The sequence below is a fragment of the Juglans microcarpa x Juglans regia genome, chromosome 1D, assembly GCF_004785595.1.
Source record: "Juglans microcarpa x Juglans regia isolate MS1-56 chromosome 1D, Jm3101_v1.0, whole genome shotgun sequence".
Taxonomy (NCBI): domain Eukaryota; kingdom Viridiplantae; phylum Streptophyta; class Magnoliopsida; order Fagales; family Juglandaceae; genus Juglans; species Juglans microcarpa x Juglans regia.
Window position 1 is genome coordinate 30,653,893 of NC_054594.1, and position 13,391 is coordinate 30,667,283.

A 13,391-nucleotide genomic window follows, 5' to 3' on the forward strand; every position below is an offset into this window, starting at 1 on the left:
AAGTTGCATTGAGCTTGTCGGGCCAGGGTGCGAAACACATCCCTAACACGTGCCTTATCCCATCACCTATTTTATAAGAGTTATTCTATTCTCAAGTTGGTATATAAAACACGTCATTCACATCACTTAAATGGTGATATTTTATTTATATGATTTAAATTCTAAAATTTATTTTTCAAATCAAATTATACTATGTAAACATTTTATTAAGGGCATGTTTGAGTAATAAAATGAGATGAGAAATCTGCGAATAGTAATGAAACGGTCTATGAATAGTAGTGAAATGATTTGAATTAATATGTTTTATTGGGTTTTGAAAAAGTATAGAGGAAAAATTGAATAAAAATATTATAAAGTAAAATATTTTTAGAATATAATTTTTTAATATAATTTTTGTTTTGAAATTTAAAAATTTGTATTATGTTTTGTGTTTTGTTTAGAAGTTTGAAAAATTTATAATGATTAAATAACGATTATATGAAAAAAGTTAAAAAACTAAAATTGAAAAATATTTGTATTTAAATGATGTTTGGAAATAAAATTATGATAAGCTTTGAGATGAGAAGTTATGAGATGTTATCATATCACTTCCCAAACAAGCTAAATGTGTTATCACACCAGTTTACGGATATAATTTTTCTTTCATAAAACTCGGGCAAGAGTGAGTAGGATGAATTTGTGTGCGACCCCTCAGGCTTGTTTGGTTACACAGATGAGATGAGATGATAAATCTGTGAATAATAGTGAAATGATTTGAGTTAATATTTTTATGGAGTTTTGAGAAAGGAGAAAGAAAAAGTTAAATAAAAAAATTATAAAGTAAAAGAGGGTTAAAATATAATTTTTTAATATAAATTTTGTTTTGAGATTTGAAAATGTTGAATTATTATTTTTTTTTTGTATTTTGTTTAGAAGTTTGAAAAAATTATAATGATTATGTAATGATTTGATGAAAAATTTAAAAACTTAAAAAGTTAAAATTGAAAAATGATATTTGAATGTTGAGATGAGATGAGATGATATGATTTGAAAAGTTTGTGAAACCAAATCTGGCATGATTTAACTTTATTAAAAAATTATATTTTAACCCTCTTTTAACTTTATAATTTTTTTATTCGACTTTTTATCTCATATTTTCTAAAATCTTGTAAAAATTTTAAGGAAAATGATATTCTCACCACTGGTTCTTATCGCTCGATATTACTGCTGGAATTTTTTATTTTATTTTTTAATTTTTCTTTTTACTTAATGATTAAGAAAATATTTTTTAATAATATTTTAAATCTTTTTTAAAATATTTAAAAGTGCTAAAAAATATATATATAGAAAACAACGTAAAAAGACCAATTATTCTTAACGAGTAGCTCCCAGCAGGAGTTGAGAGCGATCGTAGCACCGTCCAATTCTTAATTCAAATCATTTCTATTATTATTCATAAATTATTTTATTACTATTTATATATTTTTCGTCCCGTCTCATACAACCGAACCAACCATTTCACACATTCTATCTATAACGCGTCTTTTGTGCTTGAACACACCTCGGAATAGGGCGAGATCTTTTATGTGAATGTCACAACCCGTAATAAGTGTACGGCCTTAGCTCGGAATGGCCAAAGCTCTGGTATTGATTCGAATCATTGAGCAAGTCGACTCGATTCAGCTAGCTCAAGCTGGGAGGCTAAGCTCGGCTAGGCTAGGCTAGGCTAGGCTAGGCTCGGCTCGCCCTTCCTCCGGATAACGACCAAGGTATATTCGGTGTTCCTAGCAATAGCAGTCCGTAGCGATCTATTCTTACCAAAACGAGCGACAAATAGAGAGACTCGAGTTTTGTGGGAGAGAGAGAAAGAGGGAGAGACAGATGGATTTGGAGGCAGTGGGAGACCTGGCCTTGCACATTATCCTGTCGAAGTTAGGTGCCAAATACACTGCCGTAACGGCTTGCGTCAGCAAGAAGCTGAGGTCTTTTGCCTCGGAGGATTCCCTTTGGTTCAAGTTCTGCTCCCAAGATATTGATCTCAATCAGCCTATTGACCCTCTCGGAAACCCTACCCCTTCTTTCAAGGTTCTCTTTCTCCCTTATACCACCCCCCTCACTCATTTCTAGCTAGTTTCTCTTCTTTTATGCTTGTGTCAATTCCAATTCTAGTCCCATTTCTTTTATTTCAAATCATATTTCATACTTACTATATATATATATACATATTTATTAATTGCGGTGTTTGAAGGAAGAATCGTTGATTGCATTTTATGTTTCTTCGATGGCTAGTGAATTATGGAAAAGTGAATTCTTGGTCCAATTTCAGCAGCCGAAAAAAGATGCGGCGTTTGTCAGTGTATCTATGTTAGAAGGATTTTTGAGGTTCGGAACATGATTTTTCTTACTCCAATTATGATTATATGATCAATTCTGCCTTGAATTTCACTTACTCAAAAATGACGGCAAATAAAGTGTTTTGAATTTCCACTTACGATTTTATTGAGTACCCAGTTGAGAGTAAAACTGTTTGGTTTCATTTTTCATGTAGTGGGGTCTTGGTTTGGCTTTTCTTTTTTCACTCAACGAGAGGTACGTGGGTTGGTTGGACTGAGTGGGGTGCTTTTCTTTTCAGTCTGAGAAACTTCTTGCCGAAATTTATGTATGGAAAAATTCTTTGACATGACAGCCTGAGTCAAGTTCTGAGGGGTCAATGCTAGACGTTGTTTACTCATACATTTTTCACTCCTTGTCTTGAGATAAACAGGTATGTTAGTAGACCACCCCATCAGCAAAGTCAATTTCTGGTGGTCATATGTTTTGAAGTACTTCGAAGACTTTTTAGTACCTTCCAAAAGAAATAGCTTATGTTAGACGCGGGTTGCCTTCTCTCCAACTTTAAGAGTGACACCTCTATTGGAGTACAGTTTCTACAGTACTGATCAGTGCCATTTCTGAGATGCATACTATTGCTTTTGTATGTGCAGTCAACTCTTCATTTTGAAGTTGAATTGCAGATATTGCCTAAGTTTGTAAGAACATACAATCTAGCTGCAGATCTATGAAGTTAGTTTTAATGCTCTATTAGGTTGTGTTATATCGTGAGGTCATTTCAAGTGACTCTTTTCTTGACTGACCTACTCTTCTCTCTCTCTCTCTCTCTCTCTCTCTCCAGGCGTCTTATCAAATATGGCGGGAAGCTTTCAGTATGTATCCTTGGCTGCTGGTCATACGAGTTAAAAGATGTTGGGGGAGACTTAACAACTGGTTAGACATTAATTTTCCAGAGGCTAAGGCTACACTTCGCACGGGTGTATCGGAAGCTGATATTCAGGAGTTTGAGAGGATCTTGAAAGTAAAATTGCCTCTTCCCACAAGGATCCTTTATCGTTTTTGTGATGGCCAAGAATTTACTTCCAGATCTATGGTAAGTGCACATGGAAGTTCATTGGGCCTCATAGGTGGCTATTCTTTTTATCACCACATTATAAATGTGTATTTGTTACCTTTAAATGAGGTGATTTCCAATACAAAGGTAATTTTGCGTCACCCAAGTTTCTCCAGCAGATCAAAGTATATTGTTGTGGCTGCTTCTTCCACATATGTTGAAAAGTTCTTTTTCCTCAACTGTACCACTGGTCAACTCCATGTTGGTACTGAAAATCTTCCAATTGATGGAGAAATGCTTCCATGCGTGCCAAATGCACTGATAAATTCAGTGCACGATTTCAATGATGATCAACAGCAGGATGCTATGCTGTTATGGTTAGAAGAACATGGTCGTCGCTTAGAAAATGGTGTCATTAAACTCCATGAAGAGGGTGGTATCAGAAGCATCAGTTTGTTTCCAGAGGAACCTCCATTCTGTTCCACTGCTGTAACCAATGGGGTTAAAGTATGTTAAAATGTAGAAATTGCATATTTAAACTTTTTATGCTTTTTTGGCATAGTAAGAAGAACAGTAAGGCCTCGTTTGGTTACACAAATGATATGAGAAATATGTGAATAGTAGTGAGATAGTTTGTGAATGGTAGTGAGATAGTTTGAGTTAAGATGTTTTATGGGGTTTTGGGAAAGGAGAGAGAAAATGTTGAGTAAAAATATTATAAAGTTAAAATATTGTTAGATTATAATTTTTTAATATAATTTTTTTTGGGATTTGAAAAAGTTGAATTGTTTTTTGTGTTTTGTTTGGAAGTTTGAGAAAGTTGTAATGATTAGATAAAAAAGCTAAAAAGTTGAAAATTTGAAATTGAAAAGTATTTGTGTTTGAATAGTATTTGGATGTTGAGATGAGATGAGATGGGATGAGATGGGTTGAGACCATCTGTAAAACCAAACGGGGCCCAAGTGTGGAGCTTGATGCATCCTGCACATTTTACTTTGTTATATTGGCCCTTGCATGGAGAATCATGTTCTCAAGGTTGCACCAGGGAATTGGTTCAAGTATACCGTCTATTCTATATGATCAAGTGGCATGATTGGGCTTAGATTATTATTACTTTTTTCAATTTTCCTTAAATCATTGGCGTTTTGTTGCTTGGAAGTAAATTTTGAGGCAAGTTGAATCTGAGCTATCTGCAAGTTGTCGTTGAAAGAGAATGTTCACCTTGATATGTGTTACATTATATAATTTTTCATCGCTTGTTATGGGACTCTATCCATCAGCACTGGTTTAATTTTGTATGTAATCCATAGGGGTTGGCTCAAAGTAAAGGCCTTGGGCTTGGGGTATGCTCCCCCCAGGTCTAAGGTTCAAATCCCCTTGGGTGCAAACAATCTCTAGGGGCCATTGAGCTGGGGGATTTTTCCTTTGAATTACCAAAGGCGCACTTGCGGAAAACTCCTTGCCGAGGGTCTGTGCACTCTTGGGATTAGTCAGGACTCTGTTCCCGGACACCCGATGCCAATAAAAAAAAAAAATTGTCTGTAATTTCTCTTAAAACTTATGCTTCACCATGTGCCTTGAAGGGTCAAAAATTGTTCCTAACAGGTCAAAATGCTATCTTCTTAAAAAAAAAAAAAAATGAAAAAATGTTATTAAGTAGGATAATGATATGCACTCTTACAGCTATCCATTCGTTGAACCTTTTGAGAAAATTCCTTTAACATTTAGGACATTTAATTTGCATGAATGGTCTTTAGTTTTTTCCAAATTGAGCAGAATTCCAAATCCCAGATGCTCAGTTGGACTGCCTTGGATATGGATGTACGCTTATACACTTAGTGAAGTTGTTAATAGTTTCTGGAACTATTTTCGTGTGTGAATTGCTTTTTGTACTAATAGGGCGGGATTTCTATTGCATTTCATTATACTGATTATGCTAGACTATTAACTTTTGCAACTTGCTGTGCTTATTGTACATGATAGTGCCTTTTCTCTTTCTTCTAATATTTTTATTGTCATAATCAAGTCATTTTTAAAGCATCCTCGTAAGAAGAATATTTATTGGCTTTGGTAGAATATAGTAACAGTTATAAGATAGAGTCCGGGATGGATATAAAGATCAAAGGGCTCCTCTAGACTTTATCTTTGGTCCTTTCATTCTTCTTGTTATTGTAGCTGTTATGGTGTAATTGCTGTTGCTAGTTGCATTACCACCACAACAGCTGTTCGCTTCTCGTTTCATGGAAACTAATAACAATGATTATTTTCTTAAGGTTCGTGCATCTGCTGTGTTTATTCCGGAGTTAACTGATCTTCAAATTGATCATCAGAATTATGCATTTTCTTATTCAATCCGCATGTCTCTTCTGCCCGAAGGATGCATCATTCATGGAGTACCCTTTAGTTCATGTCAACTGCATCGGAGGCACTGGATCATCCGTGCTAATGACCATATAGTATCTGATGTTAATGCTGAAGCAGTAATAGGAAAGGTAGAATTTCATACAATTGGTTATCTTGTATAATTTTCCCTCTTTTTTAGTGTAAGCTTGCTTTGAAGGGACAATATAATGCTTTCTTTAAAAAATATACCTGGAATCATAGTTTATCTTTTTTTCACTTTTTTCCCTGATGAATTTAGTTGAGACAAACTTTTGAGCTCCAATGCAAAGTTAAGATATCCACATGAAACTTCTTGGATAACTTTGTTGCATGGCCTAATTGAGCTAAGCAATTTGCTTTCTTGATTTGATGTGCCATATATGAGTAATTCTCACTTCAAAACCTGCTTCTATTATGATCTTTTAGGTGTTCCAATATTCCAAGGAATTTTTCCATCTTATTTTTCTTATAAGTGAGAAAAAAATACATCAATAATAACCGGAGCATCTCCCTTCATGTTATATTTCTGTAAATTGGTTTCTTTTGCCAAAATAACATATGATTCCTGAAAGCTGAAATTTATAATCAAGAATTCTATCCTTTTTAGTGTACAAGAGTAAGTTAAGCTGGGATTCGTCATGTTCATGAGGAATTTCCTACCATTTTCAATACTCTTGAAGTTGAATGTCAATTTGTAAAAGTCAAAGCATTTAATTATATCTCCCGTATTTTCCTTACTTTAGATAATTGTGATCACTTAAAACAAGGTAGTAGTATTTTTCTTGCATATAAGTTCACTTTTGTAGAAACACTATCATGAATATGATATCTCGAATATGTTGGCTGAGTCTTCATTGAGTTTGTGCTTTTCCAAGCCTTAAATACAATCCGGCACAGAGGAAGCAGAAATTATTTATCTTTGACGAATGAATTGGTAGGCTATTTCTTCTGACAGAGGCTCGTACAGCATTTACCTACTCCATTGTAACTGGCATGTACCGCTAAGCTGTAGAGGATTCTTCAGTTCGGTGATTAGCCTATATTTTCAGGGCTTGACCTAGCCATAGCCAATTAAATTACGAATAATGAGTTTGTTTTATTTGCATGATAGTTGAACCTATCTTTCATAAGACCTTTGATAATGCATCCTCATATTGCATCAATTTCTTTGAATGCATGAAATGCATTGACATGTAGTATAAATATCTCTCTTTTTTTTTTCTTTGGAGTGATGAAGGTTAAAATCAGCAAGAAATTTATGTAAGCTCATGATGAAGGTGACAGACAACTATAATGCGGATGGCATGCTGAAACCCATGAAAATTGCTTGATGGATGATCATAAGAGTATTTGGATGAGAATGAGAAAGCTCAATGCTCCTCCTGCTCTAATGGCCTACCTGAGCAAAATAACATCTTATTTTCTGGCTTGGGATCAAAGTAAATTTTTTTGTGAGCACTGTCACTTTCATGATTAACCCTCTCATCTAATTTTTTTGTGAGCACTGTCACTTTCATGATTAACCCTCTCATCTAATATCTGAAGCTGAATTCATGTGGAAGATGGAGCAGAAATCCGGCTGGGAAGCTGAGATCAGGGAGACCTCAGCCTAGCTCAGCAAGGCCAGATTAACAGTGCCAATATGAAGCAAACCAGGAAAAGGACTAATTGTTATGACATGAAAGATTCACTTCTTACCCATTGAAAATAGTGATCTCAGCTTCTTAATTCTCTTGAAATCTCTAGGTCTATTGCTATTTTATTTGATTTATTTTTCATACTTAAATATGAAAAAAAGATTTATTTGATTCATGAAGTAAACTATGCACAGAGTCGGGGTAACTTGCTGAGAAGTGCTTGAAATCTCATTATTGTTTTATATGTTTGCAGTTTCCACTTTTGCTTCCAGGTGCGAAAGAATTTGTTTATGAGAGTTGTGCACCTCTACCGACTTCTTCGGGTTCCATAGAGGGCTCTTTCACATTTGTCCCTGGCAGGTACCCCATATAAATCCATGAAGTTGAAGTTTTCTTTAATTTTATGTCAAGATACTTTTTGAAGCATGAGTCCCATATGCAAGTGTTAAGTGCACTACCACGAATGTACCTGCTGTAGATGAAAGAATCATGGGAGGCTTTGGTATTTTCTTTGGTTATGGAATTGCACTTGTGTGTCACACTTAACCCAAAATGTGATGTTCGGTAGAAATATAATGGCAGCAGTCATTTTCTGTCTAATAGGGACCTAAGTAGGTGATTACACTCATTTCCTTTTCCCCAGACAAATGTTTTAAAAACTCTCTAATTTATCTTCGGTAAAAAGTGAAATCAGCATGCTGATCTCTAATGTTAATGTGACATAATTTAAAGGAGCTGCTCTTATTATATTAACTTCACACTTTCTATCACCTGTGACTTAATAAAAAAAAAGTGCTTTCTATTGCCTGTATTGTAATAAGAGAATAAGTGATGAACAGGCTTCTTGGGCTCACTTCACTAATGAAAGAGTTCTTTTTGTTTGTTTATTTCCTTACAGTAGATAATCCTATATTCCGTATCTGAAAATACTAACAATTCAACCAACGATGTTCTAAAGGCTATAATGCACATTCTTGTAATGTTTATTAATTCCTCTTGAGATTTTGTTTTTTTACAATTATGGAAGTTTCATGTTAAAATATGACTGTATTTATAGGTGAAATAAATTTTATCAATAAAAGTGAAAATAGGCGTTTCCCAACTACACAAGACTTTATACAAGAGAAGACATCTTGTCTAGAACTAGAAATAGATACAAGAAAATCATGAAAGCTGTGTCTTCTATTTCCTAATTAGGTGTATTCTCTTGCACACTTTCTATGTACTTGGGTTATGCCTATTGATAAAATATCTTTTTACTTGTAAAAAAAATCATGAAAGCAGAGTCTGTTGAAGTCTAGCAACTCACGTGACATTAATCTATTGAAGAAGTGTCTTGATTTATCCATTAAGTGTTCCTTGTCTTCAAAGTTCTGATCGTTCCTTTCCCTTCAAATGCACAACACTAAACATATGGGGATCATCTTCCATATTGCCACAATTTGCGGGAAGCCTTATAGACCTCTCTAGCTAGCAAGGAGATCGACCACCCTCCAGGCATAACCCATGCTAGCCCCACTTTATTGAAGATATCATCTTAGGGCCCTAGCCATGTTATAATGAAAGAAGCAAATGATCAACTGTCTCTCCACTTCTGCTACGCATGCAACTCTAGTCAATTACTATGATCTATTTTTTCTTTAGGTTGTCCATGGTCAAAATCTTTCCAAAAGAAGTTGTCCAAATGAAGAGAGCTGGCTTAAGAGGAGCCTTAAGGCTCATCTGGATACTTAGAATATCTCGAAATTCTGTGAATAGTAGTGAAATGATTTGTGAATGTAGTAAAATGGTTTGAATTAAGATGTTTTGTTGGATTTTGGGAAATGAGAGAGAAAAAGTTGAAAAAAGAGTCCATTTTTAAAACTTATATTAAAAAATTGTATGAATATAATTTTTAATATTATTTTTCTTTTGAAATTTGAAAAAGTTGTATTGTTTTTTGTGTTTTGTTTGAAAGTTTGGAAAAATTTTATTTGGTTTGGTGTTTGGATAATGATTAGATGAAAAAGTTGAAGAACTGAAATTGAAAAGTGTTTTGTGTTTGGGTGATGTTTGTGAAAGAAATTATGAGAATTTTTGAGAAGTTTTGAAAATATCTCCTTACCCAAACAAGGCCTTACTCCTCCAAGGAAAAGGGTTATGGTGATTAATGAACGGACAGAGAATTTCCCTTTTCTGGAAGGGATCCAAAACATCTTATTGCTTTCTCCATCCCTGGCTCCCGTAGAAGTAGGAGAATACACCAATTTTTCAATCTTGGGCTGCCCTGAGAAAATTGATATTCCATTATAGAGAACCTTCTAAGACTCTCAATAACTCTGCCACCAAGGCTTCCTGCTGACGCACTATCTAGTACGCTGCTGGAATTAAAGTTATCTGCAGGAGGCCCGATCAAAACTATCTAGTACGCTGCTGGAAAAGTCTTTTAGGGCCCTATCTCGTCATCATATATCATGCCAAAATCTAATCTTGGAGTCATCACACACCACAAAACTGATATGTCGATAGAAGACCCCCCCATCCTCTAATGTTCTTCCACAACTCCACTCTGTACTCCCCATTTACCATATGCTCCACCATTCTTGGAGTCAATCACCACTCTCCACAATGCATCCCTCACTTGGTGGTAACGCCACAACCATTTCCTAAGAAGTGCTCGGTTGAACATCCTCAAATTTTGAACCCTTCACGACTAGATAATGGAGAGCAGCTAATGATATATCTATAATTCTTTTACAACTCATTTTACAACCAACAAATATAATTGTGCCACTTCATTAGAAATGATTTCAATTTTACACAACTATTTCCCTTCAAAATAGAGTTGTAAACTAGTTGTAAGTTTATCATTTTCCTTGGAGAGCATACTTCCCCAAATTGACTAGGTGGAATTTGAATTCTCGCCTAATCCACTCCACAGAAAATCATGTACCACCATCATAGATTCTTTATCATCATGTACCAAAAGCGTTGTTAATTTAATAATTTAGTGGCCTGTTTGGTTTGGATTTTAAAGTGCTTTGATTGGTAGAATAATCAGTTTTCCTCCCCGACTGATTTTATCAATTTTAAGTTTTACTAATTTTGATCTGATCTTATTCCAAGGAAAACACTACTTGAGCTAAAAAAAGGACGAATGTAATCACATTTTAAGATTACTCTTTTTGAAAAATCCAAACTGACAGACGGTAGTGTGTGGCTTGGGTTTGCTTGACCAGAATAAAGTGCCCAGAGGGTATGTATTAACGGGCCCTTATCAGGAGTTTAAAGCAAATGATCATCCTGTCAAGTTTAGGTTAGAGTTTCGCGTACGAAATGGGTAAGAGTGTTAAGTTTATGATCCTGCTGAAAGCTAGGAGTATGTTGTGTTTGAAATCAAGGTACAAGCAATAAATCAAAACAATTTCATCTGTTGGTGATTTTAGTTGGCTGATCCTATTATACGTACTTGCAAATCTGATATGCATGGACTTGGAAAATGATTCCCTTACAACTCTCCAGTCTCCATCTATTTTACAACTTTACGTAAAATTGAGGGTAGTTTTGTAAAATTGTTTTTTTTTTAATGAAGTGGCTTGATTGCACGGTTGATTATATAAATGAGTTGTAAAGTAGTTGTAAAAAAGTTGTAGGTGTATCATTACGGTTATGAAGCTTTTCAGTTATCAGCCATACTAATTCATTCAATTATCTGCCATACTAATACTATATAGCTTATTATATCGTGTTATGATATCAGATTTTAGTTTTTCATTCAGTTATCAGCCATACTAATACTATATAGCTTATTATTATGTCGTGTTATCATATCAGATTTTAGTTTTTCATTGCTGCATAACTGTGATAGCAAAATGTGACTGATTTTGAGAGTATTGAATTGAACTTTCGCCTGTAGATTAACTGACCCAAAAGGTGCTCCATTTGAAGCTGAAGTGGCAAGGGTTCCTCTCCAGTTGCCAGACTACATTTTCTGAGTGGCAAATCCATCTCAATAATGTATAAAGTTTTCTTTGTCGATAGCTGTGTCGAAATTTTTTGCATTTCTTGGATGTTGCCTGTAATATAGTGTCGTGATTTCCCCGACTATATTTCAAAGCTCATAAATCCGGTGCGAGTAACCCATGTTCCGACCAAACATGAATCTACCAAACTTCGGCCTAGCTTGTCTCAACGCAATACAAGATATTGTCTTTTATTTCATAGGTAACTGTCCAAGCTTACGTATTAAATCCCTATCAGCACTATTCCACTGCTCAAGAAATCTTTGATTCCCTCCTGCAAGTATGGCTTAGGTGCCGTTTGGATAGTGAGTTGAGATGAAAGTTGAAAGTAAATAAAATACAGTTAGAATATTATTTTTTTAATATTATTATTGTTTTGAGATTTGAAAAAGTTGAATTATTTATTATATTTTCTATGAGAATTCGAGAAAATTGTAATTATGAGATAAGATGAGATGAAACACTTTCACTATCCAAACGGGATCTTAATCTTCCAAATGAGTTGAAACAAAATTCTTCTGATTTTGCATCCTTGCATTAAATCTACAAATCCATAAACACCAACTAATGAAAGATGGCAAGAGACCAGCAATCAACCATGATAAATGGGATTGTTTGGCTCTTCAAGACCATTACACAATCTTATTATACCAAGAAAAGGTTTCTGAATATCTAATACTAACCATCATTGAGAAAGACTGCCAGACCTGAACATCCAGCTCCCTTGTGCTAAAGAATGACCAAGAGATTCAACATGTAAAATACAATAATTACATTTTGAGGCCCAAGGAATTCCTCGTTGTTGCCCGGGAAGATTATTAACATCTTTCCACGTCAATACAGATACCTTGATTGGAATACATTTATGCAAAATCCACTGCCAACAAGGCAGGTGCTAAACTAGTGGAAAATAAACTAGGAATTCCTCCTACGAGCAAAATGCTAGCCACAAGGAGGCAGCTGGGTGGACAGCACGTAGTTGGACAAGGAGTAAGGTGAGTAGCACATTGTAGGGAGCTTGGCAGATGTAGGACAACATAGGAAGACAAAGGAAGATTCGTTCGATACTAGGTGAGTAAAGGATGTGCTGATCGTACAAAGACGAGCAAAGGGCGAAGAAAAACCTAATGTAGAGATGGGATGCGTTTTATTTTTCAAAACGCATCGTTAGACAAAAACTCTCACGTTTTCCTCATTCTCCACGTTTCCTCCATTCGAAATATTGCTTCTCCTCCATTCGGATTTGCGCCCTCCTAGTGGTGTTATAGTATGTCCACCTCTAATCGACCAAAGAACGTCAAATATGGTAAGCTGTTGTGAAACTCTTCTCTAAAGGTCCTCTCTTTTTAGTCCTCTCTCTCTATGGCAATCTCTCTCTCTCTCTAAGTAGAGTAGTAAAATGCAAAACTTTCGTTATTGCTCTGTTATTGCTGGGTTATTTTTGGGTTAGAAGCTTTTAGCATACCACCTGGGAGGGGACGAAACTTCATCCAGGGTGGAAAGGTGCAGTAATTTTTGGGTTAGGTAAATAGATTGGACTAAAAAAAAAGAAAAGAACCCTTGGTTGGACTAAAAAATAAAGAAAAGAACCAATTTTTCTTAAACCCAGAAATTCTTACTCTTCCTTATTAAAGTTGGTCTTGGGTAGAAAGGTGCAGTAATTTTTGAGTTAGGTAGATGGAAACACTCTTCGTTGGACTAAAAAAAAAAAAAAAGGAAAAGAACCAATTTCTTAAACCAAAAAATATTTCTGGTTTATTGTAACACCCTTCCTTATTCCTTCAATAAAGACAACACTTTATTATATTATTTCTTCAAACATGAAATAAACAGATTTCTTCTATTAAGAATAATTATTAGAATGATTAAGAATAATTTAGACATGCTTATTCTTTCTATGATAGTTTTTATAGAAAAAGTGCAAGAAAAAAAATTTATATGATAGTTTTATAGAAAAATATTTTAAAAACTGAGGAATGCTTTTTTTTCTCGGATTGTCGTTCTATG

The 13,391-nt window shown here is 34.8% G+C and overlaps 1 protein-coding gene across 1 annotated transcript; it reads left to right on the forward strand.

The window, feature by feature from the left end:
• Positions 1–1,503: 1,503 nt before the first annotated feature.
• Positions 1,504–11,583, forward strand: LOC121255415 (F-box protein SKIP16-like). The gene is made up of 5 exons (XM_041155721.1): positions 1,504–2,064; positions 3,152–3,871; positions 5,638–5,856; positions 7,637–7,743; positions 11,279–11,583. Exons 1-5 carry the CDS (start codon positions 1,861–1,863, stop codon positions 11,355–11,357), a joined length of 1,329 nt encoding a protein of 442 aa, XP_041011655.1. The 5' UTR covers positions 1,504–1,860; the 3' UTR covers positions 11,358–11,583.
• The last annotated feature ends 1,808 nt before the right edge of the window (positions 11,584–13,391 follow it).